Here is a 16,140-nt window from a genome sequence, read left to right on the forward strand (position 1 = left end):
CCAGGTTCACCTGCCCTTTTATTAACATTGAGCGGTTTGAAAAGGTTTAATAAAACTGATCGTCTGCAGGACCTCGTCAAAGAAATGCAGCTCAGAATTAAAGACGAAGACGGAGATTGAACTCCAGGATGAAAGGACTCCTCCGGCGTTCCCTCCGTTCCCTAAAAAAGGAAGAGCTCAAACAGACGAGTCCACTTTTAAAAGAAGTGGCTAAAGAGGAGCTCACAAAGCCGAGGGCATCGATGCCTGAAATTGTTCTGGGTCTATAATTCTCCAGCAGGCGGGGTGGATCTGATTCTGGGTCAGTTAGACGACGGGAGGAACGATGGCGTCGAGATCAAAGGAGCCTCTTCAGTGGTGGTTTTATATACGAGACGAGTTTCCTTCTCTCTCCTCTCTGATGTGGTTTTTAACTTACGGGGAGCAGAAAACGTCCAGCGGCAGGAACTGATCCCAGAACATGCCGACGTGTTGAAGCCGACAGAAATCTGCAGCGAAACATTCGTTTGGAACGACGACAGAGATCAGAAATTATCAACTAAAACGCTAAAAACTGTTTATTTAAGTTTTAGGTCTAAAAATGGGTCCTTTGAATGTTGTCTGGATGTGTTCGACTAAGGATGAGGAGGTGGGAGGTGAAGGGATGAAAGGCGGGAGGTGAAGGGATGAGGAGGCGGGAGGTGAAGGGATGAAAGGCGGGAGGTGAAGGGATGAGGAGGCGGGAGGTGAAAGGATGAAAGGCAGGAGGTGAAGGGATGAGGAGGATGTTCAAAATTATTCAAAGTCTGTTGAAATTTGGTGATTCGATCACCTGGAAACAAGCTGGTTTCGTTTCCGAGAGCACAGAAAACTGGATTTTTATTGGTCCGGAGCGACGTATTTTTGAAAAAAGGTGGATCAAGGAGGTTGAACGTTATACGAAGGGATTTTCGGGCACTGCAGCGGAAAAATAGTCAACCTCAAAGGAAAAAATAAGGATTATTTCTGACAAACTTGTAGTAAAACTTCCATTTTAGGGTAGATTAGGAGAATTATTTGCTGTTTTAGTCACTGGACTCGATTTTACGTTTTTTTGGTCATTCTGACTCATTTCTTTAGCTCAGGTCACATTTTTTGCTTTTATCCGACCTCGTGTTTTCAGCTGTTTTGGTGCAAAAAGGCGCCACATGAATAAAATTTACTTCCTTAATTAGAACTCCGTGTTGACTCGAGAAAACCCAAAATAAATTAAACTCTAACTCGGTCAATTTTACTGCCACTGATGTACATTTTGATGCTCAACTTTGAGCTCCAACAGATCTTTCACAAAGTGAGATGATCTCTGGTCGTAAATTTCCTGCATTAACTTAAAAGAAACTGCTAATAAATCTGGATTATTATTGATCAGGTCGGAGCGGAAACATTTCTACAGGGAGCTCAGCTCCGTCTCTGCGGGGGAAAAATAAATCAGATGTAATTTTTTATTCCTTTTCAAGCGAAGCTGGGATCCGACCGTGAAGACCCGCGGCGCAGGTGAGTTTCCCGCCCAAACAAAACAACAACAAGCACAGATTTGATCTCTCTCGAGTCTTCTTTATTACCTTTTTTTGGTAAAATCGTGCTAAAATGTCTGCTTCACAGTCGCTCGAGTTGCAAAAGTCTGTGTTGATATCACAAGTGGTAACGTGCTAACACAAACACATAAGGCCACGTCACTCACTACTCGCACAATCAAAGTTACAGTACAAAGTGTTTCTGTCCGCTGGAGACAAACGGTGAAGACGAGGGACAGCTTCAGACAGTTTACTAAACAGAGTGACGCGAAACACGAAATAAATCTGCTGAGGAAAAACCCACAGAGGTCAGAGGAAAGAAAAGGAGAATACCCAACTAATCCGTCCACAGGGACATGTGTCCTCAGGCTGCCTGTTTAAAGGGGGATAGGTAGTCACAGGGCTGTTTGGTATCACGGCGTGTACCACAGGAAGCTGAGGACAGAGTCGTCTCAGGAGCTCAGAAAGACAACGACTGAGCAGCAGAGACTGTCAGACCGTCTCCAAGCAGCTGGACAGAAGGTTCAGGTCCACAGGACTGGAGACAACCTCTCTGGACGTGTCCACAAGAGGACAACTGAGGACAAACTGAAGAGACGGATAATAAAATGGTAACCAAAAAGATCAGAGGTGAACTCCAAGGTCAAAGGTCATCAGTGTCAGATCGCACCATCGGCCTGTTTGAGACAAAGTGGACATAATGGAAGACGACGGAGGAGGACACCAATGAAGACAGACTGGAATTTACCAAAACCCATATTGAGACGCCACAGAGCTTCAGGGAGGATGTCCTTTGGACAGATGAGACAAAACTGCAGCTTTTTAGCAACAAGTCCCATCAGCTCTGTGTCCACAGACCCAAACATGGACCAAAGGACAGAACCCTGAACCTACAGGGGGACATGGACGAAACCCGGTTCTGTTCTGGTCCTGAATCTGTTCAGGGTCCAATGAAACCTGAAGACTATCAAGGCCTTCTGGAGCCAGATGTGCTGCTCAGAGTCAGAAAGCTCGGTCTCAGTCTCAGCTCATGGGTCCAACAGGATTTTGACCCAAAACACCAAAGAACGGGTCAGAACCAAACATTGGACCGTTCTGAAGAGGCCTTCTGAGCCCTGATCTAAATCCTGCTGAACATCTGTGGAAGGAGCTGAAACATCTGGAGGAGGAAGCCTTCAGACCTGAGACAGCTGGAGTAGGACTGGACCAACATACCTGAAGACACCTGAGGACACCTGTGGACACCTGATGGCCTCAAAAGGTTGAGCAACAAAATACTAAGTAAAGGAACCATCCTTTGTGTTTCATTTGTTTCTAAAATTAAATAAATTTGTTGAACCAAAGTTCAAAAGAAATTCAATTATTTGGTTTTTATTTATTTTTGAAGTTCTTCCAGTGATCTTTGTGGGTTTCTCTTTCTTTAACACACGTCTCCAAACATCTGGATCTCCTCTGGATATCAGTAATTAATACCTGGAGTCCCAAAGTGCTCAAGTCTCACAGTAATGATTGTTGTCAGTTTCTGAAAGTTACATGATTTAAACACTTTAAACTGAGCCAACAGATAAATTTACGAGCTAAAAAGGAATGAAAGCAAAACCAATTTTAAACAAAAAATCTGAAACAGGAAATGGTTTATTTTGGCGCGGTATTGTTATTACATTCCAAAACGAAGCTTAACATTTCGATTTCCTACATTTCAGATGAACTAATATTTACTTAGCTTGATGTTTTAAGGAGGAGAAAAAAATACGAAGTACAGAAACTGAGTGTGTTTTACCCACAGTGCCACTGGTTCAGGGGTCCCAGGGACAACCGCAGGGGTCCCCGCAGGCCCTCCGCCGGTCCCAGAGGAGGCGCAGCTCCTGGGCCGTGTGCTGGGGAGACGACAGCATGTCCAGGTAGCACTCCTTCTCGCAGAGCCAGCCGGGGTCCTGGGGACAGGAGAGGGGCGGTGTCAGGGTTTTCGTTTATTTAACCTGCTAAGAAAGAATCACACCGGAGAGGCTCGTTGTCTTTTTGTGAAGAGGAGAAATTCCACAACAGCTCCTAACGGCGTGCTGTCCAGGAAGTTCTAACTCCTTACTTGGGCTTTCTCTTTTATTAAAGGAAGAAGAGAAAAGGGGTTGATCTGAGCCGGGCAAACCCAGTTCAGACCATAGTTTAAACATAAGCATAACATAAAACACAGCTGTTTGGTGTGGCGCCCACCGTCTGACCTTCGTGTCTCACGTAGGCAGTTTTACACGTGAGCACAAAGGCTGATAACATAAAAACCCTAACAGGCGGCTGATCATTCGCCGGGTGAAAAAGCAAACGTGGATCTAAACCGTCTCCAGGAGCCAAACGGTCAAACCGCTGGGATTTTTTTCCAGTCTTCCGAAGCGTGAAAGCTCCAAACAACCGATGCGCACGTACTAAATAATTATTATTATTAAGGTTAAAATGTAAAATGGACAAACATTACGACTGTCTCGGCTACCACCACTCCAAATTTTAACTCGATATCCACATAAATGACAGTTGCTAAAGCTCTATCGATCATTCCGTCGCTGAAAACTAAAGCAGTTACGATAAAAAATAGCATTTGGGATCCAAACGTTCGATACCTGATATTTCTGAGGTCCGACAGCCGCCATCCAGATCCCCATGCTCACGTCCTCTCCCTGCAAGCAAACATCCATGATGGTTTTCCTCTCTTTAGTGACCAGGATTCATCAGAGCCGCAGCTGCGACCCCCTACCTGGTAGGCCTTCAGTTTCCCTGCGTTGCTGGCGAGCCACCGGACCAGATCGCGGGAGACCATGTAGCCCGAGCCGCAGGCGAACGCCGGGTAGGCCGGGCTGGCGTACTCCAGCTCCTGCCACTTCCCGATGCGGTCCACCGCCCAGCTCTGCCTGAAACTGGGTCAGGACAGCAGAGGCGTGAGCGAGCGCCTAGTGAGCGAGTCGTTACCGTGACGACGGGACTTACTTGCCCCACCAGAAGTTCCCGCGCTTCAGACCTCTGCGGTCAATCTTCAGGAGCACCGAGTCCACGTCGATGTAACAATCGTCGTCCGTCTTCAGCAGCAGGTCGAAGGCGGCGTTTTCCACGGACCTGCGGGAGGCAAACTTCCAGTTTAAAACAAGATAAAACGTTTTTACAGAGTTTATATTAAAAACCTGAAGCGATAACACATAAAATAATTGTTTCATGGATTTATTTATGCATAAATGTGGACATTTTTATTTTTCAGCTACAGAAGAATTGGTAATATTTTCATTAAGATCCTATAAGTTTACACTTTTCTGACCTAATTTACATTTTAAATGTTGTTTATATTCGGCCACTAATTAAAATATTATATATGAACATTTATATCATTAAAGTTCCCAAAATAAGCTTATCAGATCAAACAACAGGAGGAAAAAACAACTAAAACATAGGTGTTAAAGCTAAAAGAACTAAAAGCTAAAGAGAGCAAAACGCTAGCTAAAAGTCGCGAATTGTAGCAAAAGGCTTACTAAAAGTTAAAGTAGCTAAATAGGCTAGCTAAAACCCAAAAGTATCAGACTAGCTAAATGTAGCAAAAGGCTAGCAAAACACCAGCTAAAGCTAACAAAGGACTACCTAAAAGCTGAAAGTATAAAGTTAGCTAAAAACTACAAGTAGCAAGAGGACAGCTAAACGCTAAATGTACAAGAGGCTAGCTAAAAGTAGCTAAAACGGTTAGATAAAAGGTAAATGTATTGACAGACTAGCTTAAAATAGCAAAAGGCTAGCAGAACACCAGCTAAAGCTAACAAAGGGCTAGCTAAAAGTACAACAAGTTAGGTAAAAACTGTCCAAGTAGAAGAGGCTAGCTAAAAGTAGCTAAAAGTTTCAACAGACTAGCTTAACGTAGTAAAGGCTGGCAGAACACTAGCTGACAGTATAACAAGTTAGCTAAAGTGCTAGCTAAAATTTGTTAAAAAGGCTAGCTACAAGCTAAACGCAACAATCGACTAGCTGAACGTAGCAAAAGGCTGGCAGAACACTAGCTAAAAGTAAGAAAGCTAGCTAAAAGCTTAAAGTTTAACAAGTTAGGTAAAAACTACAAATAGCTAGAGGACACCTTATAGATACTAGAGGCTAGCTAAAAGTAGCTAAAAGTATCAACAGACTAGCTAAATGTAGCAAAAGGCTAGCTAAAAATAGCTAAAAGGCTAGTTCTAAACACAGAGACGTTCCTCGGAGGGAGACATCGGCGTACCATTTATAGAACCGGAGCAGTTTGGAAGGCACGTTCCTGTAGGTGTCCACCACGTCCACGAACACCATGTCGCCGTGACGGAGGCTCTCCTCCCGCAGAGCGGCGTCCTCCTCCCGCAGGACCGAGGCGTGCGTCTCCATCCGGGCGGGGCGGCCGCGCAGGAGACCTGACAGGCCGTCCTCGTCTGGCGCACGGGTGGACAAGAAGAGGACGAGTCAAGAGACAAATCGTTTTCGGTGTCTGTTAGCAAAATATCTCCTGAACCACTGGACTGATTCAAACGAAACTTTCAGGAATTAATCACTGAATGCTCATCTACAACTGATTTAATTTTGGAGCCAGTTCAATTTAAAATGGCCGCCACAGCCAAGTGAACACAGAAAACACAAAAATGGAGCTAGCTCGGTCAATTTTACAGCTATCGACCTGGTAGTAGCTGAGAGTGGTCCCCAACATATAGTCTAAGCTCCAACAGGTTAATTAAAATTTCGCCATTAAGTTAAGGAGGTCAACGCCGTCTGTCTCAGCCGGACCGACCGTAGATGGTGAACGTAAAGCCTCCAGCCAAACCGGGAAATCCAAGAGCACTTCTGTGAGGCAGCGTTCCCTCCGAGATCTGCAAGAGAAGAGAACAGGAACCCTGAAGCCCGCCGCCGCTTCCCGCCCGCGGTTATTCAGTGACGACAAACAAAGACCTACGGGGGAGAACCTGAGGACGCCTCCTCCGTCGTTCAGCTCCACGGAGGAGGAGTTCACCGTCGTCAGAGGAGCCGAGTCCAGACTCTCCCAAACCAGCGTCCCCTCAAACCCCTGCAGAGGACAGACACGGACGTCAGCTAACGAAACCACCCGAAGGGACAGCCCGGATCTTTGGAAGTCAGGTTCAGTGGAACGATAAAGAGCGGTTCATATATTACCTGCTGCAGATACTTCACTGAAGGACCTCAGTTTGGAGAAACATTTAATTCTGACCGGACTGATGAGTTTTAGTTCATTTTTTGACACCAAAATGGTTCCTATTGGTGCTTTTTTCAACACACACAAAAAAGAAGAACCCTGATCTTCCTAATGTTTGTTTCTGCTATTGTCTTTTATTTTGAAAAGCTCGTCAAGTGGAAGCTATAGTCAAGGGTGAGCTCGGCTTCACTCCCAGAATACGGTGAAAATGAAGGCTGGCTAGCATTGTTAGCGTTAGCACTTCTCCGTACCCAAAGCTCGTCTCATTGGCCGGTTTTCAGCTGTAGCTGTCCGGAGGCGGCAATTTTCTTATTCAGGCAAAAACAGGAACTGGGCATCGGTTCTAAATCATTAACCAGCAACTGAGATTCGCGCTTGTTTGGATACTTTCTCTGCTTTCAAACGGCTTCTTGTTGTGTTAATTGAGCCAATATTCCAAGAAAAACTGAACGAATTCAAAGAGATGCCGTCCCTGCTAACGGTTAGCTAAACCGCGGTCAAACTGGACTTAAAACTCGCCATCTTAAAACTCCAATCTCAGAAATTTCAAAGCAGCAACTAGTTGTAGCACTTCCTGGAGGAATATCAAATTACTTCTGCTGGAAAAAAAAACATTTAATGAAAAGTTGGCGTAAAGGTTTATAAAACAGCCTTCAGATAAAAAGCTATAAAACATTTACGATTAAAGTTGTTTTAGGGCCGTTTACCCCACTACAGATGTATATTTTTCTCGTTTCAGGTGTTCATCTCAGCCAGTCACCATTTCACCACGTCGACATTTATCACAAACAGACACAAGACCAGAACCAGGAAGCTGAAGCCACCACGGACAATTCTTAAGCCCCGCCCCTCCATGTAAATAAATGGGGAAAAATACTTGGTTGCTTTTAAAACACGTTTAGTTTCAGTTAGCTGTTTGAAGCTTAAAAAAACGGTGTGATTAAAATCACGACTGGGAGGACGGGTTTTTGCGTTGAGGGTACCAGCGACGTGTGGTACGCCAAAAACGTGGCAGCGCCCGTAGAAACGCACATTTTGGACCGTGGAAGTCAATGGAGTCCATCTTTAATAACAAGGGTGTTTCAGGACAAGACAAAACGTCAAAGCTGGCGCAAAAAACGGCGTCTTTAAAAACGTAAAATCTGTCCGCGGGAAGGAAAACGACGGGGATCCACTCCGACTCATCAATCCGGTCCAAATTAAACTCTATCCAAAGAGCGATCTACAGCAGGTAAGATACTAACTGTTTGTGATGTTTTCACGGAACCTCACTTTCAAACATCTGTGAAATTGGGAGATGTGGAATCTGACTGGCTGGAGATTGTCTGTGGAGTACCACAAGGATCAGTACTGGGACCAGTTCTATTTAATCTTTATATAAATGATATAAGTACAGTGTCTAATGTATTAAAATTTATATTATTCGCTGATGACACAAATATTCTAGCCTCTGGCGAAAATTTAGAGCATCTTCTCTCAACAGTCACCTCAGAGATCAGTAAGTTAAAGATATGGTTTAACAATAATAAATTATCACTAAATTTGGACAAGACTAAAATCATGGTTTTTGGGAATTGTTACAAAAATACTGAAATCNCAAGTTCAAATAGAGGACGTAACTTTAGAAAGGGTTTACGCTAATAAGTTTCTCGGTGTAATAATAGATGATAAAATCAGTTGGAAACCTCAGATTAAACATTTACAGAGTAAACTCAGTAGAAGCATATCCATACTGACTAGAGCAATAATGTGTGTATTGAAGATAACAAATTGGTGTTAGGGTTTGGAAAGACAAACCAGCATAATAAGGGAAAATGAATATGTAAATATTAGTAACTGTTGGCTGCCACTTTAACCTTGATTTTTTTTTTTTTTTTTTATTTATTTATTTTTTTTTTCTTTGATGGTAGGAATGTAAAGTTTTCATGTGCTTAGGGGGTAGGAGTTAATAAGTTTTCACTTCTTCCTACCCCATTTCGACTATGATATGCTAACTGAGACAAAAACACTGTATTTTTTCTTTTCATACTTTTACCTTTTTTTATTTGCACTTCTTGTTACTGTGCACTATCTTCTTTTTATACTTGTATCATGTTCGAATAATTTTTTTTTATTATTTTTTTTTATTCTAATATAAAAAAATGAAAAAATTCAACTTCCAATGAAAATCTTGTAGAAGTTAGCGTAAGCGCCGCGGGGTTTAACAGCGATTCGATCCAGAATCGTTAAGAGAAACTAAACATTTTAATTTTGGTTTTAAATTATACTCTTAAGGCAACATAGAGGCTGTGCAGTCTCATTTCTACCAATTAAAAATGTGAATAATTTAGATTATTTCTGTTTTCTTTAGTTGTGTCGAGTTCGGGGTTAAATAGGAGCCGAATTCTCCGATTTTTCGGCACCGTTTGCGCCTGAAGGGCTTCAGCTCCTGATCCTGGGCGAAGCTGACCTTTGGTAAGATGAACTGCTCCACCGGCTTGTACCACACCCAGTTCACCATGGTCCCAGCGCTGAGGGAACTGAAGCGAGCCGTGACCACAGCCTCCTGCAAACCCAGATAAAAAGAAACAAACACGTCTTTTAGTTCCCTCCGCCAAGGAGGTTAGGAAAAAAGCCTGTTCGTCAAAAAGTTGGGAACGGATTTTCATGAGATGTTCAGGAAACGTCCAACATGGTGCAAGGAACAAGGGGTTAAAGTTTGGTGGCGATCCAGTCAAAGGTCTAACTCTGAAGCTGGATACCTCTCAGGTCAAGGGTGATCACCCTTGATTTCAAGGTCATGAGGTCAAAGGTAAACACCACAGTTGACCTTGTCTTCTAACTATGTCTTCGTCTTTTTCTTTCGGCTGCGCCCTAACCATCTAACGGAGGAAAATAAACCTGCACAGCTGGACACCTGTTAGATCGAGGGTGATCACCATTGATTTCAGGGTCATGAGGTCAATGTCACAGTGCTCTAACTCTGTAGCAGTTTAACGTAGGAACGTCAAACAGCACAGCTTGACACCTCATGGGTCAAAGATGATGACCTGTTGATTTCAAGCCTCATGGGGTCAAAGGTCACAGTTGACACCTTTGTTAAAACCTGTCTCTGCTCCTACATGTGACCCTTTTATTTGTTTGTCTGTCTGTCAGCAAAGATCAGGTAAAAACTGATGAACAGATTTGGATAAGTTCTGGTTCTGACCCGGATCGCAGTGGTTTTTAGTGGCCTGGGTGGAGGTTTTGCGCTCTCTGAGTGATTCTGGTTTATAAAGAATTTATAAACCATACGCAGGGCATGCAGCGTGCCCCGCTTTAAATGCTGATTCAGACGGTGCCGAGGTCCGTCTCCACGGCTCCGTGTCCTCCAGCCGCCCCCGGGGCTTCACCGGAAGACGCTCCTTACCTCCTGATCCAGCTGCAGAAGCTTCACCGTCACGTTGCTATGAAGCTCGGGCCGGCTCCCGCTGGGAAACACCCCGAGCCGGGTGATGACCACCGGGTGGAGGACCTTGAAGTCCAGGGCGATGGCGGAAACATCGGAGGGGACGAGCACCGCGGGGTCGGCCACTTTTACGATCTCTATCTCTGCATCCTGCCCTGTCGCTGGGACACAGAGGGTAGATCAAGAAGCACATTAAACATTTATCACCACTCCAGCATGCAGAATAGATCTGTTTTATTTTCTTGACTCGAGGAGAGAAAAAGCCTTGAGAGGAGAAAACGCTGTTAAAGCTCCACCATCAGCTGGTTTTCGTGGCTGACGCCTTCAAAGCGAGCTCCTGCTCGTGAGCGCCGCTTCTTAATTACCAGAGAAGAAGTTTATTACTCTGGAGATCAATGAAAAGATCAAGGCTGTTAAGGAGAAGCGGGCTCTCCACTTTAGATGCGATCCACGCCAGTTGGACTCGACTCCCTCCAAAATAAAGGCAATTAGCGGAGAGGAGCGGTGGTTTGTCAAACCAGATGTTTTTCACCAAAACCTGAGGATGAGGGTGTCTGAAATACAAACGCTTCGCTTGTAAAAACCAACAGATCCTCCACTTTGTGTCCATAATTAAAAGCCTACTTAGCATTTATGTTTAAAACTTATGGAATGCATATCACCCGCCTTATTGGATGACAAAGATTTAAATAAAACCTCACTGAGTGTGTTGTTGTCAAAGGCACTAACATCGATTAGCTGTGGCGGCCATCTTGAAACTGCGCCAGAATTCGACTAGTTACCGAAGAACACCCAACGATTACTTCCTGAGAGTTTCGTAGAAATCCGTCCACTGGTTTACGAGATATTTTGCTAACAAACAGACTTGACTCCAACAGTTAATGGCCAAAATAAAAAAAGGTTGCGTTGGGGATGACTCTCAGCTACTACCGTACAACTTTTTATCTCGTAATAGAAGTGCACAAAAACATAAGTAAGAAAAAAAACTTAATAGTCGCAGGCAACAGTTAGCATAGATGCTAACTTAATATTGAAAACGCCATAGAGAAGCTAACGTGATTAGCATTGCACATTTATACACAAATCAAATGTCTCACAGTCGTTAATCGTGACAGTCGTGTTGTTATAACTTCAACTGCTCCTTCCAGACGGCGTTCAGCAAAGAAAAGATGAAAACAACAACAGGAATCTACAGTAAATCTACTAGAAAAACCAGCAACTACTCTGATGTTAATGTTAATCTGTACTGTAACTTTAAGACAGTCCCTCCAGGATTTCTCGGGGCATTTTCCTACAAGTTGAGATTTTTTTTTTTTACTAAAATCAATAAAAAACCATAACTTTTAATATATAAACCAGAAATACTTCCTAGTTTCGTAAAATAATTACCAACAAACATTGACATTCATGAGCATTTCTGGATTGTCCCTGGTCTGCAGCTCTCCTCACATGTTTTGCAGACACAAAGTGTTTGTCGATGCGTTTATGTTCCATGATTACACTGCAGGACGTGCAAAACAGCTGCAGCTGGTTTGCTGAAATCTTTGTGGGCAAATGTGAAGCATTAGCGGCCATTTTGGCTTCGGTCGCTGCTCCTGCACGCTCCCGGCATTCTGATGTTAACAGGAAGTGACGTCACGTGTCTTCTTCGTGAGTTTGGGTTTATTGGGTTAAAGTTGTGGGAAAGTTGCAGCGTTTTGGGCAAAGTGGCAAAAAGTTGCGATTTTGCGGGGTTTGCTTGATTTTGCGTTAATAGTTGCGATCGCAACATCGCAAAATCCTGGAGGGTCTGTAAAGAGAGTCAGCATTCGCCGAGGACATCCGCACCTGTATTTAGAGCCAACCGACGTCCAGTCCTGATGGATTTCAGCGCCAGGTGTAAAAACACAAACGCTTTAGAGCTAATTACTGTTCACCTCGAGACGAATCCCTGAACAAACAAACCCATTTCAACAACAATTAATCGTCCTCTTAACGTAAGCTTCGACTGAGGTTCTTTAAAACAAAAAAAAAGAAGCTGCTGTCTCGTTTTCTTTTTTCTTTTTCCTCCTCCTGGCGCCGAAAACTGCCCGCAATCCTGAGGCAAATCACGCCAAGGCGAGTGGCCCCGAGCAGGGGGAAAATAAAATAATAATTAAAGAAAAAAAGAAACTAAAATGACCTTAAAGGCTGTCGTCTGAAGAAGTCTGTCCTGATGAGCAGTAATTATGTTTTCGTGACAGCAGCGGTGACGCCGCTGAGCCGGACCGACTCTGTGAAGGTGAGAGACGCAACAATTACCGCCGACTCTCAATCCCACGAGTGATTACGTCTAATTATTTCATATACGGTTTATTAGCAGTTCCTATAGCTCGACTTTTTCACGTGTTTGGAAGCTGCAGCTGCTGCTGCAGGAGTTTCTGCCTGAGCCTTGAATACAAAAAGGAAAAGAAAGTTGTCCTTGAGCTCGTGGGTGAACACGAATAAAAGGCGTTTTACTTTTTTTTTTCCATGTCCTGAATACTCATTCTTTTCATTCTTTCAACTCCTCTGCTGCCGTTCTGCCTCCGCTTGGCTCCCGTCGGCAGGCAACAAATGGCAGGGAGCATTTTTACATTATCGCCCGCCACCAAAAGACGATGCGGATCTACAGCCGATTAACTCCTGGAGACAAGATGTCCGCCACAGACAAGCAACCTTAACACACACAAAGGTAAGAGTCGGTAAGAGTAGCTGAGAGTCATCCCCAGCAGACGCCTCGAGCTCCACACGATTCAAACTGATTTTTTACTGAAAAATTAGATGTTAGCTGTTCTGTCTGTTAGCGCTGAGTTAAAAAAACAAATGCTGAGCTGCGATTTGACGTGGTAGTAGCTGAGAGTCATTCCTAACGCTGCCAACGACCTAAATGACGTCGTTTCTCATCATAATACGATGTCAGTCCAAAGCTCTGGCAGGTGACGTGCATTCCTTCGTTTAATTTAAGCTTTATTTTATTTTATTTCACCTGGCTGGCTGAAGTTCAGGAGGGAGCAGGAGTACGGATCCTCCCTGTCCTCCTCCGGGACGGGGCATCCATGTCGACCCACGATAAACTTCACCGTCACCCTGGGGGGGAAAAAAAAACACGTTTATGAGACATCCACGCCACGCCGGCCAGGTGGAGGTGAAAAGGGGGCAGGGCGACGCAGGGGTCACAAACCTGCGCCGGAGGCGGGGGTGGTCTCTAATGTAGCCCAGCCAGGTGTCTCTTATCGCTTGCCGTAGAGCGCGGTGGTGCCTCGCCGACAGCACGCCGACCAGAACTTCAGAGAAAGGCAGCGACGAAGAGAGGAGACAAAAAAACATCATCATCATCATCACCTGGATCTCTTCAAGATGGCCGCCACAGCAAACTTAGAGAGCAGAGAAAATGATTCAGCCCAAAGCAGTCGATTGGCTGTTAGATGCTTTCAAGGTTCTGGCAGCGGGTGATATGCATTTGTTTTAATTTATGCCAGGCCTTTAATTTTCACCTAAACTCATCATTTCAAACAAAAATGACCAAAAAAATGAGAATTTTATGTTAATTGCCACTAGGGAATAATTAAATAATCCTAATTAGGAGCAGAAAACCATAAAAAATAATATAAAAATAGAGTCTAAATGAAGAGTTTTCTCTCATATTTGTTTTAAATTATAATAATTAATGAGTTCATTCATGTAAAGCTGGTTAAAGTGAACAGATTTATTATTATTTAGGGTAAAATGAGTATTTATATATAAAATATAATAAAATATTCAGGCTCCACTATCCCAGCAACGCCCAACAGAACTGTAATATTCACAATATTTTTATCTAAAACACGAATTTGAACAAAAACACCCCGAACTACCACAACGGGGCGGTAAAAAGCCAAACTTAGCCGCTACCAGGTGGAAAAGTTGCCATGTTTTCCCGGAGGAAACGTCCCGGTTTGTGGCTGAAAAAGTACCCGAGTGAGTGCTGTTGTCCGGCGGGGCGAGGACGAAGAAGGAGGAGGGTCGAGCCAACCACCAGCGCACCAGGACGGCGACGGCACAGGGCAGCAGAATGAGCGCTAGCCTCCGCATGGACGGAGCCCTTCATTCAGCCGGAGCAGGCTTCCAGCTGGGGCGGAGCCGGGTCTGTTCGTGGAGCCGGAGCCGCGCGGCGCTGCCTCGGTGTCAGCCGCTCCGAGAATGAGCCTCATCGCTCGGCTCCTCGAGCTCTCTCTTCGGCTCCGCGAGCGAGGCTCTCTCTACGCTGCCTGACGTCTGACTCCGCCCCACCGAGAGGCGGACCAATAGGAGGCGAGGAACTCTACCGCGGGGCATTCTGGGAGTTGGAGTTCAAGGCTGCAGCCAGTTCGCTGCTCGTCATTATGTCGTAAATAAATACATTTATTATTAGTAGTGGTAGTAGTAGTATATTATAATACTATGTTATTATGAGGATTACTATGACACTTTTCCTTCAACATTAAAACACAATGGTAAACACTGCAGTGTTTAACACATAAATAGCATGACTACTACTGGTAGTAGTCGTTCTAATACCCCTAATACCCCTTCTGCTACTACTTCTAATACTTCTACTAATACTAATACTTCCAATACCTACACCTCTGCTTCTAAAAATTCTAATAGTAGTACTACTACTTCTTCTAATATTACTCCTTCTTCTCCTTGTATTCCTTTATGAATACTATTTATATAACTACTAATAGTACTACTTCTTCTACTAATACTTCAACAACTACTACTCATATTACTAATAATGCGATTACGAATACTGCATCTAATACTTCTACTATAACTACTTCCAATGCTACTACTCCTCCTTATAATACTTCTACCTCTCCTTATCCTGTTATTTTTCCCATTTCTGCTTCGTTCTTTAAAGATTTGTTTTGTTTGCGTTCAGGTTCCCAGCTGAGAACTGCGTCTCCTGTAAAACAAGCCCCGTTTCTCCCGTTTCTAATTTTAGTTTCTGTGTATATTTTCCTCCCGTGAAGGTTTGTGTTTCTCGGAGTCTGGGGGAAGGAAGCTGCTGAAGCTTGACCTCAAAGAGAAACGCCTCTGAGGCGTCATTTGGAGTCAGCGTCTCCTTCAAAATAACAGATGAAAATCCACGACTCAGCTGCTCCCATTGGCTCGTGCTGATCCTTTGGGATCAGCTGGGAAAAATCAACAAGAGAAATCTGAAAACTGTAACAATCACAGCTCCAGCAGTCCTGGAAGGAATGCCTATCACCCGCCGCCCTTCAAGCTGCAGTTTCAGACCATGATCAGAAAGTTGGAGTTGCTTCAGTCAAACCTTGAACCTTCAAAAATATGGAATTTTCTTTTAGTATTTCCCAGGTATGGATAAATATTAAGAAAATAAACAAAGAGTACAGGTAAAACATTTATTTTTAAGGCTCCTTTACCATTTTTTAATCTGCTTTTGCAAATAAATTACTCAAAAAGCAAAGTGTTTTCCACACAGGTCGTATATAAAATGGATTTAGTCACTATTATGTCACCTTTTGGAGCCATAAAGCTAAAAAAAACTGTGAGGGAGAAGGTAAATTATACTATATGAGACAGATTTACCATCAACAAAATACCCAACCAATGACGCATCCAGCCATCCATCTTCTTTCCTGGTTGCGGGGAGCTGGTGTCCATCTCCAGCCGGCACTGTGCGAGAGGCGGGGGACACCTTGGACAAGTCGCAAGTCCATCACAGGGACACATGGAGACCAATGACACAGCTTTCATGCTATGTGAAGAGTTAATGCTGAATTGTTTCATTAGGTGTGTCCTATTAGTCCAGTCTAATGAAAGAATTGTCATTGGTTTGTCTCTATGTGTCCCTGTGATGGACACCTGTCCAGGGTGTCCCCCACCTCTCACACAGTGATGGCTGGAGACAAACACTGGCTCACTGCGACCCGGGAAGGAGAAGCAGGTGAAGAAGATGGATGGATGGATGGATGGATGGATGGACGGACGGACGGACGGACGGA

The 16,140-nt window shown here is 44.0% G+C and overlaps 1 protein-coding gene across 1 annotated transcript; it reads right to left on the reverse strand.

Moving 5' to 3' along the window:
• Positions 1 to 3,290: 3,290 nt before the first annotated feature.
• On the reverse strand, positions 3,291 to 14,413 carry b3galnt2 (beta-1,3-N-acetylgalactosaminyltransferase 2). The gene is made up of 12 exons (XM_017424233.3): positions 14,104 to 14,413; positions 13,332 to 13,434; positions 13,137 to 13,237; positions 10,112 to 10,311; positions 9,173 to 9,268; positions 6,466 to 6,576; positions 6,304 to 6,382; positions 5,767 to 5,950; positions 4,506 to 4,631; positions 4,276 to 4,435; positions 4,142 to 4,198; positions 3,291 to 3,466 (listed from the first exon to the last, which is right to left on the reverse strand). Exons 1-12 carry the CDS (start codon positions 14,219 to 14,221, stop codon positions 3,329 to 3,331), a joined length of 1,473 nt encoding a protein of 490 aa, XP_017279722.1. The 5' UTR covers positions 14,222 to 14,413; the 3' UTR covers positions 3,291 to 3,328.
• Between the last annotated feature and the right edge of the window lie 1,727 nt (positions 14,414 to 16,140).

This window comes from Kryptolebias marmoratus, linkage group LG22, assembly GCF_001649575.2.
Source record: "Kryptolebias marmoratus isolate JLee-2015 linkage group LG22, ASM164957v2, whole genome shotgun sequence".
Classification (NCBI taxonomy): domain Eukaryota; kingdom Metazoa; phylum Chordata; class Actinopteri; order Cyprinodontiformes; family Rivulidae; genus Kryptolebias; species Kryptolebias marmoratus.

Bases quoted from the DNA above. Each gene is read 5' to 3' on its own strand.
- b3galnt2 (XM_017424233.3), bottom strand. From the start codon at position 14,221: ATGCGGAGGCTAGCGCTCATTCTGCTGCCCTGTGCCGTCGCCGTCCTG. The intron at 10,312-13,136 runs GTGAAATAAAAT...TCTGTGTCCCAG, and splicing joins CCTGAACTTCAGCCAGCCAG to CGACAGGGCAGGATGCAGAG. The intron at 3,467-4,141 runs GTATCGAACGTT...TCCTGTCCCCAG, and splicing joins TCGGACCTCAGAAATATCAG to GACCCCGGCTGGCTCTGCGA.